Here is a 17,005-nt window from a genome sequence, read left to right on the forward strand (position 1 = left end):
AAGAACAACATGTACAAGACAAGCTCACCTTGATCCATTAGTCTCTGCACTACTGGAGCAGGAGGACCTGAAGGACCAGGAGGGCCTCTTTCACCAGGGGGTCCCACTGCACCATCTCGTCCTGGTGGACCTGGTGATCCAGGTGGACCTGTGTGAAGAAACATTAAGTAGATCGTTCCATCGCTGTCACAAGGTTGAGAAAGAGAGAGAAAATAGCACAGAACGATATGGAGGGGAAAAGCTCATATATTGCATGTGGGACACTCAGTGAGGCTAGTAAACATGGGTTTCTTGCCGTATATTCACACTCACTGAGTGCCAAGCATAGTAGATAGATATGAGTCTCCCTAGCCTTTGTAGGTATTGCAAGCGTGAATTTGTAGGGGAAAAAGTATTTTTTGATACACTGGGGACTTTACCAGTAATCTACCAGTCTAAATCTGATTTTTTAGGGATACCTTATACTTCCTCTTTACATGATTTAATTTGTAAAGTTGTTTAAAAAAAAGTTAGGAGTGGGGTTAGCGGCCTCAGTTAAACTTTAATAAGAAAGCTGGAAACATAAGCCTTAACTTGTGGCTTTAACAGTGACACCTTAGAGATATATTGAAACATTATAAAAGTGATAACACACACATGATTGTTTAGTGTAAAAGCTCTAAAAGCAAATGCACATCAATTTACCATGAGAACCTGTTAACCACTGACATTCAAAGAGTTAAGTAAAAATAGCTGGATAATGATATGTGAAACAAGTAGGAAGGGGTGTGATGAATAAACAACATGATGTTCTGCATGTGACATGATACAGTGTAAGGAATGAGTTTTGATGAAATTAGAGAGTAATACACCATTAACTTCTTCTGTTATTCAAAAGGTTACAGTTTTAAAGATTAAACTTGTACATGGTAATCTGTGGTCTGGGGGAAACCTTTTTTAATTGTTATGACTCTAATTACAGAACATAAAGTGCTACAAAATTTTAAAAAACCCATGATGGAAAAAAGTAGACAGAGAGAAGCAAACCTAATACTATCTCACCTGGAGGTCCAGATGGACCTTTAATTCCTGGTGATCCGTGGCTTCCAGGATCCCCTACTGGCCCATGAGGGACATTCCTTGGAAGAATACCTGGAACAAGATTCAAAGTTAAGATAATGATAAATAGGGCTGTATCTCGAGATAAAAACAAACAACCTAAAGGAAAATCACATACCATCTCGGGCAAGGTGAGATCCCTTTGCATGCTGTGTCATGGACGACCCTACAGGAAAAGATGAGGAACATGTTATGTCATGGAATGCAGAGGTAATGATTATTTAGTGAATACACAAATAGATGAGTACAGTTTAAACAGAACCATGTGGTGAAGAACACTGCCACTGAAAGGGTTAAGAGGTAAGGGTGAGGTCCAATGACTTCTGCGTGGCGTCACAGGATGGGCAAAGGCCTCTCGTGTCCCCAGTTCCTTCCTCTCTCACACATGTGCAATGTCCTGTGACACATATCCTCCAAAAATGGAAGTCAGAGGACCCAGGGCAGGATTCCAGTAAGGAGAAGAAGGGAGGGTGGACAATGAAGTTAAACCTGAGCATATAAAAGCAGACCAAGATGGCATTGGGCATTCAAAATAATGAATACAGCAGATATAGCATTCTGTACAGGGGGAAGAGTTAAAAAAGTACCAGTAGACTGACGAAGGTGCTGTGCAAAACTGTAGGAGACAGACATTCAGACAGGTAGAGCACATATCCTCCCCTTACCCTTTATTCCCACCTCTCCAGGGCTACCTCGGGCTTGTTGGCTTCCCCATAGATGTGAGGTATCAGAAAAAGACCCAAGCTTCTCCCCTAAAGTCGAATCAGATTGTAAGATCATTGCCACCTAAAAAAGAGAACAGTTAGACCAAAGAACGCATACACCTCTGTTTCTAGAACGGTAAACATGTTCCACTGTGACATATCACCTTGGCTTCCAGGGAGCTCAGGCGCACATTCATCTCTGGGATGCGACTGCAGTTCAGACATCCTTAATCAAAACAGAGAATCAGAGATAATAAGGTAATCCACTATGTAACCTGACATTAGCACTCACACAATATAAAACAGAGCAGTAAAATGAACCCCTGCACTACACCTCTAATCACATGGGCATATCTATCTATCTATCTATCTATCTATCTATCTATCTATCTATAGGCAAAAAAGAGTAATTCAACAAAGCAGTGCAATTTATAAAAATGTATTTAAATTTCATGATGCAACTGAGGGATGGCCAAACAGCCAAGCAATTATTTGCATTAAAAGCAACGCATTTTAACAAATGTGAGACTACACCGTTTCTAAAATCATATACTCCAGCGAATCTCTGTTTTACACCTACAAAGAAAACTCAGAGCAGTTAACCCTGAGCGGTGACCTTTGACCTCAAGTACTAATTTCTGCAGTGTCTTGTTAACATTTGACCTTAATATAGCTGTCCCAGCATGTGAATATCCTACCAGCACAGTAAGTGTAAATGTCTCCGTATCTACCAAGGGTGTTAATACTGACTGTGGGTACACAGACAGTTACAGAGCCGTGCACAGCCCAGGCTTTCTTTTATTAGTAGCATATATGTTTTTAATCCCATCCCTCTATTTTGGTTTTATTCTACTCTTAGGGGTAAGCGCTTAGTTAAGCGCGAAACGCGTTAAGCGATTAAACCTTTCCTTCTGCTTCACTGGCACTTTATATAAATAATAAAATGTATAACTTAACAACTTACCTTGGAGTGCGGGACTTGGATTTCTTCACATTCTATTCCCCCCTCACAGCAATGACTCTTCCCTTTAACCTCTTTTTCACTCAGCATTCTTTTTATCTGCTTTCCTTTCTTCATTTTACATTATTCTATATTTTAATTAGCACACAACTCTGTATTTTAAGTGTAATTTTATATTTCCACATGCTTTTAAATATACTGCCCCTAGTTATTAGACTTGTTATTTTGATTATCGCACAACACATTTTGTGTATTTTATCTTCTCCTCCGCTGCATTTATTATTATATCTTATTGTATAACTCACTCCCATTATCTTTCAACCTTTCCTATTTTCCTCATCTCTTTCGCAGGCCACATTGCAGTGATTGCCATGGTAACAAGTGGATCACTCTGTGCAGTAATAGCACTGGGGAGGGTGTCTTCATACGCCAGGCCCTAGAGCGTTATGGGTAAGAGCCAAAACCCAAGACCTATTTTATATAGTGATGTCGTGAAGCATGTTTTGTAGTCACTTTTATTTTATTTTTTGGCTGGTTTCCTTAAAAAATGGAAATCAGAGTCTAACATAAATGCTCAACCTACCACTAACACAAAAGGTCAGCCTGACACATAAAGGGTTATTTTAGGATTTGCCTGCAGCAGTGAAAGGGTTATTCAGTATAGCAGCTGATTCCCACACAGCTGCCCGCTTTTTCCCAGCTGGCTTGGCACAGTTTGTGATCTCTGCGTTTAACCCCCTGATCTAAGAAAAACTGAAGCATGGAAGGGTGAAAGGAGGACACAGTCCCATAACCCACAAGTGCAAACACACAAGTACAAAAAGTACACAGATTGTGAGCCGCCAAGTCCAACTGTATCGCTGTACATGCCTTCATATATTCTGGACCTGTAATCACCCAAATATTCTGTGTGATGATAAGTCCCCGTTCACCAAAAAATGCAGTTACTTATTTTCATCTGTAAAAGCAAAGCTTTGGAAGCACAGGATCTTCTTCATGTCCACTAGCCCGATGAAACACGCACTTTCTGCTATTGAGACCTAGATAAGCAATTAGGCACCTGAACTTGTCTAAGTTACCTGAGAAGCTGCCCCTTGCCTTAGCGGGCAATTTCCGGAGCGGGGCGCTGACCCGGGGAGCTTCCTGTACTTCCGCCAAGGATCCAGTCTCTGGAACAAAAGGAAAGACACACAACTCATTTCACCGAGACCCTCCTTAACGTTTATTTCTGTACGTCAGAATTGTTAAGTTATGTTATGCACTACTGCTTATGTCCTGTTTACCTATTGTACATCACTGCAGAATATGACGGTGCTATATAAATCAATACATAACAATACAACAATAATACAACAATACATAATATATACAGCATTTTGGAACATCTTGCGTTTCTTTGTCTTCCACTACTACATGTCACTTTGCTGCTTTGCACATACTAGTCACGCTAAACCCATATCAAATATACCTACACCCTTTAGACACAAACTGTACCATCGTTCTAAATCAACCTGTTTATGGAATTTATTTTGTCTTTTAGACAGAGAAGTCCTTATTGATCATCTTTCATTCCACCTTGGGTAATACTCTATAAACAAAATACACTATTTCATCCACTGCCCTGCTAACACAAACTACCGTAGATACACTATATGACCAAAAGTATATGGACACCTGACCATCACATCTATATGTTTAAAAACCATACATTAGAGTAATGTTGTTAGTCTTCACAGTCATTCATATGTCTCTCCACCCAACATGGAATGGGGCCCCACGGATCAGCTGCTTAATCTGATTAAATGGTACTGCCAACTGTGTATTTATTCTTTAGGATGCCGTCATTCATATAGCTGGCCTTTTAAAATCCCCTATGTTCATCTTATAGTGGGAAGCTATTCCAGCTATTTCCCACGCTTTTCATAAAACACTTATTACTTCCATACAAGCATGGCTACCCAAGTACAAAAAGAGCCACTGTTTATGTATCTGTCTCCCAGTGCTCGGAATAGCCTTCCTATAGGTCAAATCAGATGGGAGGGAGCCTGCGAGGGAGCCCCCCACCCCAGCATATGGTAATGGCTGCCTCACTGTGTTACTGGGAGAAAGGTACAGATCTTTAATCTTATTAAATCGCTCAAAATACTCTGTAATCTTCTCCTATAGAAACTAAGCCTCCTGAGCAAGCTTAGCGGAGCCCATAATACATATTACATATATCATATTCCACACCTACCCCTTGCCTCACCCATCTGAGAGAACAGCACCCCAAGCAACATTTTATTGCAGGCTTCCCCTTCTGCCTTTCGATTAACCCATTAGTTGCATGAGACAAGGATCATTTAAAGTAGAAGATGAACACAAATATATGGGAAGGGCATAAGACAAACTTAAATCCTTCACAAATGTATATAATGATTATAAATGTACAAAAAGAAAAACAAATTAAAAGCAAGTTTATTTCGAAAGTTCTGCCAAAAAGTGCAGCAGCAAAGCTGCAGCTTTTCATAAGATGCTTTTTTTCAGGTAATAAAATTGCTGTTCCCAACCCAGTCCTGTGATACCTGGTTGTACATTGTACAGTTCTTTCAGCTGTCCCTGTATATTTCTGCTTCTTATTCTATACGACTTTCCAAGCTTCTTGTTTGTTGTCTTTCCGTGTGCATTATCATATATATCTTATTCTGTATATCTTTCTATGCGGGTTTGCTTTTTGTTACACTCAAAGCTTTTCCATTCCTCCTGTTCTCTAGAAATGAAAACTTTGAAAACTTATTTTTCAAATGAGAGAAACAAAGAGCTCATTGGGGAAATTAGCTTACTTTCTATCTGTCAAACAACTCTTGAGTTTTTTCAACTTGTATATTTGTTAATTTGAACTCACTGTGCTCAGCTTGAGGGAACTTTCCCAGAGTTTGGGGAATTCTGGGAAGCTACAGTATGAAAGCCTCTCAGGGTGAAACACCCATCACTTAAGGAGCAATGAATATCCGAAGATGAATTTCCATTCTCTTGGGCCAACTTGATCCCTTGCAACTAGACAAAAATGGGGTTTACAGTATGTTTACTCTAAGTTGTAATGTCATCAAAATACAGTTATGTAGAAAACCTTTAAGAATGTAGTTGCAAATAAGAATTAAAAAGTTTAAAATTTGGGATGTGTTGCTATCATACCACGATTTTTATCCAAAGCAATTGTGGCCCTTAAATTAGCACAGGCGAATAAGTCGGAAAGCCTGGGGGTTTTCTTGAGGTATTCACACAAGGCTATTCAGGGCCTCCTAGATCTCAGCTTCAATATGCTATGGTCCCTCTCAAAACCCACAAAGTTCAATCCAAGACTTGCCTGAATTTTGACGAGTTCCCCCCGATTCCCAATTGAAGTCCCTTGAGAAAAGGCTAAAAAAATCAAGAGAGCTCTGACTTTAAATGGAAATCCTTGCATGTATATAAACACTATATGACCAAAAGTATGTGGACACGTGACCATCACACCTATATGAGCTTGTTGGACATCCCATTCCAAAACCATGGGCATTTATATGGAGTTGCGTCAAAGTTGGATGAGAAGGCCTCGCTTGCATTTGGCGTTCCAAGTCCACAGCGTTTGTGCTGATGCTGCTTCTAGAGGCAGTTTAGAACCCTATAATCAGTGATGCTACAGATGACGTTTTTTTTGTTTTTTTTTGTGGTATATGCACCTCAGCACTTAGCAGCAGGACTGTGTGAGTTAGCATAGTCGACTGCTTCGAAGCTGAGAAGTTGTTACTCCAAGATGCTTCTTCCTCACAACAATCACACTCACAGTGGACCTGGGCACATTTATCAAGATCAAATTTGACGAATTGACTTGCGGCATCCTATGTTAGTGCCACGTATAAAGTCACTGAGCTTTTCAGAATGGCCCATGTATGATGATGGAGATGGCTGTCTATGTGCTTGATTTTATACACCTGTTACCAAAAGGTGTGGCTGAAACACCCTAAGCTCAATACTTAGGAGGGGTGTCCAAATACTTCTGGCAATATAGTGTACATACGGTTGTGTTAAAAAGAAAGTACAACCTCTTTGAATTATATTGTCTTACATATCAGGACATAATAACAATCATCTGACTCTATTTTTGTTGAATAAATCATGACACAAAGTAATATGTCATGTGTTGTTCATCTGAGGTTGTATTTACCTAATTTTTAGACCCTGATGTCCTGATATGTAAAACCATACAATTCAAAGAGGGTGTATTTTCTTTTTCACATGACTGTATCAATATACATACACTAAAATTATTGGGACATCTGACCATTAGACCAACGGGGACTTTGATGATATTACATCCTAGACATAAAGACATTAATATGAAGTTGGTTCCCCCTTTGCAGGTTTAACAACTTCACTCTTCTGGGAAGGCTTTCCAAAAGATTTTGGAGTGTTTCTGTGGGAACTTTTGCCCTTTCATCCAAAATGTCTTGGTTTGTCAGCATATCAAGACATTTTGGACAATGCTATGCTAAGGCCATTTTCTATTACAGCATGGCTGTGCCCCAGTGCACAAAACAAGGTCCATAAAGACATTGTTGGATGAGTTTGGTGGGGAAGAACTTGATTGGCCCCCACAGAGCCCTGACCTCAACCCCTTTTGAGATTAACTGGAAAGGAGATTGTGAGCCGGGCCTTCTCGCCCAACATCAGTGCCTGACCTCACAAATGCTCTACTGGATGAACGGGCTAAAATTCCCATAGAAACATTCCAAAATCTTGTGGAAAGCCTTCCCAGAAGAGTGGAAACTGTTATAGCTGGAAAGGGGGACCAACTGCATATTAATGTCTATGTATTTAGAATGTGATGCCGTAAAAGTCTCTGTTGGTGTAATGGTTAGTTGTCTATATAGTGTGTATAAATACAGTTACCTGAATTTGCATTTTCACAAGATCCTTCAATAAGTCTTTATTAGCTTTTGTCCCCCCTCTCATCATAATTCTTCAAATGTATATTATCACTAAAAATGGAAAATTGGTCCACTACTTAACTTATTTATCTAGCACCTCGTTCCTCTCCAGGAGATATTATTGTTGTGTATTATGTTTGTTAGGAAATGACCAAAGGGATCCAAGGAAAGGGCACAGGTCAAAGACTATATTAGTTCTATAACCATTGCAGATTTACATCTTCCTTCTGTCAGGAACAGGAAGAGATGCAGATGCTCTGGGTAAGCGTACAACGCCCCAATGCGCTGGACAGGCCCCTTTCTCTGGAGTATTCTGGTTTCTCACAAACCAAATAATTAGTTGTTTTTTTTGTCCAACAGATATATGACTGGTTCCAAAACAAACAAATATGTGATCTGTGATACTGTGCAACGTGTACACAAATAAATGGTTGATGAGTTAAAGACAAACGATATTTGAGGTAACAAAACATGAGTGAAGGTCCAGTTTATGTAAATCAGTGGTTCTTGGCTCCATGTGTGCAAGTTTTATGGCTCATTTTCCATCTATTCAAAATCATTGTACTGTGTCATAATACCCAGATATGGGGATTGTTTTTCCACAATACTTACTAAAACAGACTATTATATATATATATGCTATATAATATCTCAGATTGCAACTCCAACCAAAATAGGGCAACTGAACTTAAAAACCAAAAGTGCAACATATTTAGATCACTACACAGTGTTACACCAGCATATCCACGGCATTATCTGCAATCAGTCCAAAAACATTGCCCATAATGACTGTGCCAGTAACAGTATCTTTTATACATTTCTTTCATTACATCAGGAAGGCAAGCGCGTAATTAGAAATTGATGAGCCCTAGTGCAAGCTGCTTAGCAAGAGCTCATCCAGTCATTGACAGAGGCACATCAATGGGGAACAGTGGCCAGTTTACATCTCTGAGCTGAGGAGTTTTGGAGGAAGGGCTTTGTATAATCTAGCCTTCTTCTAGAGACCCATTGGTCTGGCCAACCTAGTCTGCCAACTACCCAACCACAGGAAAGCACTCTGTCTGTCCCAGACATTTTGGATTCATTAATTCCCCACATATAAACACCATTCTTACAGACAATGTTACTCCATTTGTAACATTCTTGTCATGCATTTCTTGATATAAATGCCAAGGATATTCGCATTAAGGCAGATAAAAATGACAGTTTCTTACCCTCTTCACAATTAAGACCCCTGTATCCTGGGCAGCACCTCCATTCCAGAGATGTTACTGTCTTATAACTGAGTCTGTAGGTTGGTCTGACAACTGTTCTGTAACTGAAGAAAGCCATGAAGAACAATGTGTAAAGGAGAGGCTAGAGCTCAGATTCATGCAGTGTAATGTATAGAGAGGCTGATGCTCAGACACAGGCAGTGTGAGCAAGCAAAGTCAAGGCTCTGGCACAGGCAGTATGAGTGAGAGCGAAGTCAAGGCTCTGGCACAGGCAGTATGAGTGAGCGAAGTCAATGCTCTGGCACAGGCAGTATGAGTGGGAGCGAAGTCAAGGCTCTGGCAGAGACAGTATGAGTGAGCAAAGTCAAGGCTCTGGCACAGACACTATCAGTGAGCAAAGTCAAGGCTCTGGCACAGACACTATGAGTGAGCAAAGTCAAGGCTCTTACACAGACAGTATGAGTGAGCGAGTGGAAAAGTAAGAGATTGGCCATTGAGCATCAATGTAACGAGTGCTAGAGTCAAAGGTATACAGACCATCAAGATATGAATTGGAAGATAAAAATATAGCATGTAACATAGAGATATGAATGGAATGTGGTGGGCAAAAGGAGCAAATAAAATCATATTCAAAGAGTAGCAGACATGAAAAGAGAGAGGACACAAAGAAGAGACCTGAAGACGGCATGTGCTTTAATGCTCACCTCCCCCCGGAGCAGCCTGCTGCCCAATGACAGTTCTGGTAGACCCTCTGCAAGAAGGTGCCATTCTGAACCTGGCAAGAGACCGTCCGGCTGACAGGCACGGAGCACCAGTTCCTGCAATACAGAAAGAGACACAATGGATAACATATAATTACACGTATGCCTTTAAATATATTGTGATACAAAAATACTACACCATAGAGAAAGCCTATGTGAATCTTCTGCTGAATTTGCCTTAGGGGAGCGGGATAGCTCTCACAAGTGGAGGGAGTGCCAGACACTCTAAGACTGCTCCAGGGGTAAACAGAAGGCTGCACCCACTACCTGTGTGCCAGAGACCCCTTTATTTACAGTGTGCATGCGCAAGGTGTAGCTGACCTGCGGGTAAACAGTAACACGCTATGCAGACAGCACAAGAGTCACATCCATACTCAGGCCAGCTTGTGTACTTGCCTGGGGGCAACACATCTGCCAAATTAATTAAAACGACACTATAAAAATATGCAGTGAGGACATTTAACATAATTATATGAATGAGCAACGAATACCACAAATAAAAGCGACACCACAAGATGACCCCAGCAAGAGAATAAGATCTCAGAGTTTTTGGAGGAGAGGGCGCACTAAGAGGGACCAAGTTCTGTCTAAGTCCTGAATTTTGCTGTGACAGGGCAGGTTTTGTGGACAGCTTGTTTATCTCTCTCCTTCCTTTGTTGATCTTCCCATATAAATTGTTATTGTTCCCACTTCAACATCCTCAGGCCACAAATATCCAGCCAGTCAGCTCATCCTGGACATAACTTATTATGTTCCTCCAGGAGCAGAAGACATCATATCTGTATGGGGGGGGGGGTCACCGCAGCTGCATTCATAGCCATGCAGACATCTGAATTATGAGCTGAAAAGATTCCAGCTGATTCCCACTAAAGAGTGCTTTCTAAGCCACTGCTTGTGTTCGCTGCAGCGACATAGTTGCCAATTAGCCACCATACAGCTCGTTCCTATCACAGAAATAGCTGCTCCAGCCGTACAATCACTAAGACAGCCCTTTGAGCCTAATTAAGAAAGCAGGGTCCTGGGGTCGGAGATTCGGCATTTCCCCTGTGGATCCGACGCAACAGCCCCTGCATTAATAGGGTATTAGAAACTATTTAGTATACCTGCCCAAGTCAATGAAAGCGCATGCGCAGGTACAGGCACATCATACAGCAGCCTACAGCCAACATTGTTTTAGTTACCTTTTGGGGCTGGCGGGTGACTCTCTGGGCTTTAGCTGCAGTGCTGGTGCATATCGGTACTGAGCTCCTGATGTCCACGTGCTATACCCTTTGTCCAGAAGCGCCCAGAGGCACAGCAGGACATGCCACCAGGAGCCGGGCACCCACACGTTCATGGTTCAGTTACACGGTTAATCCCACTCTTCCCTTATGTGATCCTGATCTGCCAGTGTTAAAGCTGCTTAGGACGGGAAGGAGTTAAAAGTCCACTAGCTTTCCCCCCTCCATAGGCACAGGTAACAAGCGATGTGCATCCAACTCTTTCGTGAGGAAACCACTTGATGATCTTCAATAAAGTCTCTCAAAGTCACTGAGGACAAATCCGGCCTCCAGCCAGCCTCCTAAGTGAAGAGTCTCACCCCCCTACCCCCTGCCTTTCTCAGGATCTGCCCCCCACGCTGCAAAGAGAACGAAGAAAGAAATCAGCACAGACTTTGCCTACTCTTCTTGGATCAGCTTAGAAACCCCAAACAATTGAGTGTTTTTAAAACTCTGGGATAACATCCCCCTCCTTACCCTCTCTCCTCCTTCTCTTACCTACCCTCCTTTCCTTCCCCTCCTCTTTTCACTTCCTAGCTCCCTCACTCTTTTCTTCTTCTTTGCTTTCTTCTGTTCTCCTCCCCTTTTCTCTCTTTTCCTTTTTCACCCCTCCACCCTTGTCCCTTTTTATTCCTCAGTGAGACAATTCATGTCCTTTGTGGGCTGTTTTAAAATGCACAGGATCGGTCTGTCTCTTTTTTCCCCCTTTTTGACTGTCTCCCCCCACCCCACACTAAATGTTTCCTTCAGTACCTCTCATTCTTTATCCCTCCTTTCTCGTGTTCTTCATGGCCTCCCTCTCCATATGTTTAATTCCAGGACCTGTAATTATTATTTTTTTTTCACAGAACTCTAAAAATCTGCTTTCAAGGAGACTGTGGTTTCAATCAAAAGTTGTGTCTCAAAATAAAATGTTAAAAATACCCAAAAAGCCACAAAAGAACAGACATAGTCTGAACACACAGGGGATGATTTTGCTCATGTCAATGCAACACGCATGCAGACAAGGCTCGACTATTCCTCCAGTGTCACTCGCATGCAGAATTAAAACGTTAGACATTTTTTTTATCATCACCCATGTGGAATAACATGTGGAATAAGGCTATCATTGTCACACTCGTGTAGAATAAGACTATCACCGTCACACACACACACAGAATAGCTTCAATTAAACTGTGACTGTTGCATGCACACAGATTAGCTTTAGTCTGACTGTCACATGCAGAAGAGGCTCACAGACTCCCTTGATCTGTCTGTTTTAGACTATGGAAGAAGAGGCTCCCGCTCCCTTTCAATAAATCTCATAGTCTGGCGGTGCCATCATCTCTATACATACAAAGCGTATGTCACTGTGGTCATGTTGGGAGTCCAATCATAGTGCAGTTGTTGGAGTATGATCAGACCGTTGTGTTATTGCCACAGTGATATGCCGCTTGTATGTGTGCTGCATGTCCTGCTCGGTGTCAGAGGTCTGATGGTGGGATATCACTTGGCATGGAAAACAAGAGGTGATAAGCTGAAAATCTGTCCAGAGATACTGTAGACTAAAGGTGAAAAAGAGAAAGAGACTACAGCCAATGAAGGGAGGAAAGGTTGGTAACTAGAAAGACACAAATAAATGCAGAAGAAAAAGCAAAAATTATTTTAGGCGCATTCTTTTCATTTGGGGACATACTCTGGTATTCAGTTCAGAAATCAACTCGGTACATGTCACATGTGTCAGTCACACACCCCACACAGCACAGGGCTAGATTGTTATGTATTGTTAAGTGTTTATGGCGGGGTGTTATAAGACAAGAAGTAATTTTATGGCATGCCACAGAATAAAGATGACTGCAGATCTGTCCAGTGGAAATGGCCAATATATTGGTGGGAGGTGGATTTTGAGGGTACACAAGGACAATTGTCCCCCTCTGGAACGCTGTGCAAGCCATATTGTTTTTGTGACTTATAAACAAGGATATGCCTCTGTATGATCTATATGATGTACACGATTACAGAGTAACCACACAAGACAAATAAAAACGTCCAGTCTTCATATTCATGAACGATGGCTCAACTACATATGCAACAGCAGCTCTCACAGCCAAGGCGTTTCAAGCTAACATACTATTTGTTACAGCATTAATATATATTTATGGGGTGCCAGCTACTTGTGAGATACTGTTAAAAGGGGTGCAGAATCCATACCCTCCATAATGTAATGCACACATAAAACACCTTCATTTTACCGGCACATCTCTGGTAAGCGGCCGCATGGACATCTTGTCGCTAACATAAGACTCGCCTGTCAGTGTTTAAAACTCGTCTTTTCTAACTGCATCCAGGGGGACATAACTCCACTCACCCAGCCATCCATCATTCTTTGTAGCCAGGAACGCCTTCACCGAAATGTGAAGGAAAGCAGAACATAATTAAAGGCTGTATGTGTGGTATACCGCATCATAAATAATATACGGAAATCTTAATCCTAATTAAAAACAGCTTCTTATAATGTTAAACACACACACACACACACATATATATATATATATATGTATATATATATATATAAAATATATATATATTGTACGTACAGTATGTGTCTCTATTAACAAGGACCATGACTAAGTGCTGCCACCCGATGGTCATCTATAACACTTACTGATGGGATGACCTCGATTTACAATGGCGCTTGGTGTCCAAATCACACATCTGTTTGAGTTCAAAATATCCCTGTACTGACTTAACGACGCAGGAATACAAAGCAGATACAGAAAAACTGAAATAAAACACAGGCAAGTTCGATGCATAGACAATGCAACCTGCGTCGGTGGCCATTTCTGTCCATCAACGTTCAACGTTGAACCTTTTAATCCATTTTTAAGCACAGCCTCACAATGTACATCACATTATCCAACATATAGAACATGAAAAGATCCCAATGCGCTTTCTTGCCAATTATAGAAACCCCCATTATGCCTTAAATTTGGTTAAAAGGGGACTCCATCTAATGGCAATGCGTGCCTAGGACATTGTCCTGATTGCCGTCCCGCTCTCTCAGAATGGCTTTGGGGAAAGTTGCAGCTTTTATGACTCTGGCTTCACTTTACATCATTAATGGGCAACCCCAGTGAGTTTCTGCTCCAAAAATAGCTTGGACAGCCCTGTAAAAAGTATGTTTAAATCAGTGGCAAGTCTTACTTAACTATATATTATAAAGGGCCTGCTCAGCCCTTCTTGCAGGGTTGGCCCTTTATAATCCAAATTCAACTTGGGAAGTTAAGACCACGCCTTCTACATTGGTGAATAACCCCAGTGAGTGCATATTGCAGACTACAAGAACATGACGATATTATTTTATTAAAGTTATAGTCTGCCTGCACATCCCTTGTTCCCTACAATGTTCTTCTATGAGAAGCTCTCCGCAGGGCTGCTAAACCCCTCTACTTGACCAACTCAGTGCTCCCAGGGTGTCTTAACAGGCGCCATGCCGGGTACAGGGTACCTATATACTATGTATATGTGTGGCTGGCCATACATAACCTTTGTCTCTGGTGACCCCTCTCCTACATGGACTACCTTGCTGATATAGGAAGCCTCATTTTGTAATTCCCTATGAATTCAAAATCCTAGCTCAGCCCTGGCCACTCATATACAGTCACGTGTGTTCTGTACGTTACCTTTATCTATATAGCACCAGCAGATTCCATAGCGCTGCTACAATAGGGGGCAGTGAAAATATTTAACAAAGAGAATTTAATATTCATGTTAACACACATCAGGACATATTGGTACAGGAGAAGAGTGCCCTGCTCTCGTGAGCTTACAATCTATTGGTAACTAAAAGAAGGGGAATCAGCAAGGCCCTAACGCCTGTGGTGGTGATGGGATAAACACTTTTAGGGCATTTACAAAATGTAATGACGAGTGGGGCATTCTGGGGAAATAGGGCAAGACTTTTTGTTCCCCTAAAGCAGGAGACTCATAAGGTTGCTTTACGAAGCACCAGGGTCTCACGGTGTTCGACATCCCTTAAAGTGCGCAGCATGTGTACCCAAACATCAGATATATAAACTAAACCTCTCCGTAAACCCCCAACTCCCTTACAACAATATATACGAATAGGTCAAAAAGCACATAAAAATAAGATGAAAAACCAAAAGCGCTAAAAACAAGGAATTTTGTTCCTATATAAATTATGATATATATGTAATATATATATAATTAAATATATATTGAAATAGCACCATTATAAATGCATCTGTTCAGGGATGTTGCTGTGCTTTCCGATTCGAATGGACTCTACACCCCCCTCTCCATTCTATTAAGCACTAATAGCCCAACTAGCCCTCTCCCTCCTGTACAATATACAGTACAAATACATGCCCCTCCCCTGATTCTAGAGCACAGGTCATGGACAATAGAGGCAGATCACTTCCAGCATTTGCTGTGGGCAGGATTGCATCACAATTAGTGCATTTCTGAATCACAGCTCTATACCTATATAATAATATATAATATATAATAACATAAAACACTTGTTACATAGAACAGAACACGCACGTATGGATTACATAGTATCAGGAATAAGATAAATAAAAATATGCATTTACAAAAGGGTGAGCAGTATGATGGACAGGTGCATACTTAACCCCTTGGGTTCCAGACAGGTGTGAGATCAAATCGCAGTCATGTTCTATGCATTTTTCCTCTGCAGCCATGTTTTAATCGCCGTTACATCCATTGAGATAATGCAGACACCACTGCGGGTCTTCATGTTAATGTATGTGGGGGTATACATTAATATCACGTGTGTGTGTGTTTGCACTTATGAGCCAAAGAACAGCTTATTAACCAGCAGATATCAAAGGCGCAAAGAATGTGAGTATTATCTGATTATCAAGTCTATTTCTGTGTCTGTCTTATTAGATCTGGGTCTCGTTGAACTCAAGTGGTGCATGGTGAACGTGTAGACCCTTTCAGTGCTGTTGGAATGAGTAGTGCATTAGAGGGCAGCTTTGCTCTGGAACCCAATTGGTTAACACAAATGGAAACCGCACTAAGAGGCTTTGTATAGTGCACATATGGGAATATATTTATATGTAAGGTACATATAGGTATATATTTATATGGATTGCACATATAGGTATATTTTTATATATAAGGCACATATAGGTATATATTTATATGTAATGCACATATATTTATATATAATGCACATATGGGTAAATATATATAATGCACATTTAGGTATATATTTATATATAATGCACATTTAGGTATATATTTATATGTAATGCACATATGGGATATATATTTATATATAATGCACACATGGGTATATATTTATATGTAATGCTCATGTAGGTATATATTTATATGTAATGCACATATGGGAATATATATATATATAATTCACATATGGGTATTTATTTATATATAATTAACATATGGGTATATATTTATATGTAATGCTCATATAGGTATATATATATAGGTATATATTTATATATAATGCACATGTAGGTATATATTTATATATAATTCACATATGGGTATTTATTTATATATAATTAACATATGGGTATATATTTATATATAATTCACATATGGGTATATATTTATAGATAATGCACATATCGGTATATATCTATATATAATATGGGCAGATTTCAGTCTCCCTCCCTCACACACACCGGTAATATGTCCCTGGAGTGACTGCAGAGGCTGCACTGCTCGGAGACACCGAGAAGCAGGGGCAATGACAGAGGGCTGGATGGGGGAGACAGGGCACCGGGAGTGCAGAGACTGCCACTGGCGAGAGGGCAGAGAGAGTGAGAAGAGGCATTCGTGATGCTGGAGATGGGAGAGAGAGAGCAGGAATGAGACAGGCTGTCACCGGGGAAGACATGAGACGGAGAGGAAATGACAGTTATAGTCACCAAAACTGGGAGACAAGGAGATCTCGGTAATTTCCTGATTCTCGTACCCCTAAGCAAAGCAATCTCTGCCGCTGCGCTCATCCGAAAATTGCACCCCATTAACTGTGTGCGCCCCAGAATGAGCGAAATCTGCAT

General features: G+C 40.9%; 1 protein-coding gene and 1 long non-coding RNA gene across 7 annotated transcripts in view; both read right to left on the minus strand.

The window, feature by feature from the left end:
- The window catches only part of EMID1 (EMI domain containing 1), a 22,666-nt gene extending 11,371 nt beyond the window's left edge, over positions 1–11,295 (minus strand). For 2 of the 5 annotated variants that reach the window (XM_053468717.1, XM_053468733.1), the window contains exons 1-9: positions 10,869–11,295; positions 9,631–9,744; positions 8,927–9,030; positions 3,843–3,932; positions 1,967–2,028; positions 1,764–1,884; positions 1,217–1,264; positions 1,042–1,131; positions 29–148 (exon numbers count right to left, since the gene is read on the minus strand). In XM_053468717.1, coding sequence (XP_053324692.1) covers positions 29–148; positions 1,042–1,131; positions 1,217–1,264; positions 1,764–1,884; positions 1,967–2,028; positions 3,843–3,932; positions 8,927–9,030; positions 9,631–9,744; positions 10,869–11,023 — 904 coding nt within the window. In that variant the 5' untranslated portion in view covers positions 11,024–11,295. The remainder of the gene's footprint in view (positions 1–28; positions 149–1,041; positions 1,132–1,216; positions 1,265–1,763; positions 1,885–1,966; positions 2,029–3,842; positions 3,933–8,926; positions 9,031–9,630; positions 9,745–10,868) is intronic. The other 3 variants (XM_053468710.1, XM_053468725.1, XM_053468704.1) reach the window with 2 other exon arrangements.
- Positions 11,296–11,725: 430 nt separating this feature from the next.
- On the minus strand, positions 11,726–15,729 carry LOC128474660 (uncharacterized). 2 transcript variants are annotated; one of them, XR_008346384.1, is made up of 3 exons: positions 15,581–15,729; positions 13,178–13,327; positions 11,726–11,846 (listed from the first exon to the last, which is right to left on the minus strand). It is a non-coding gene; the product is annotated as an uncharacterized LOC128474660 (long non-coding RNA). The 2 variants fall into 2 exon arrangements; XR_008346383.1 differs by having other exon boundaries at positions 15,576–15,729.
- Positions 15,730–17,005: the final 1,276 nt, after the last annotated feature.

This window comes from Spea bombifrons, chromosome 1, assembly GCF_027358695.1.
Source record: "Spea bombifrons isolate aSpeBom1 chromosome 1, aSpeBom1.2.pri, whole genome shotgun sequence".
In the NCBI taxonomy this organism is placed as follows: domain Eukaryota; kingdom Metazoa; phylum Chordata; class Amphibia; order Anura; family Pelobatidae; genus Spea; species Spea bombifrons.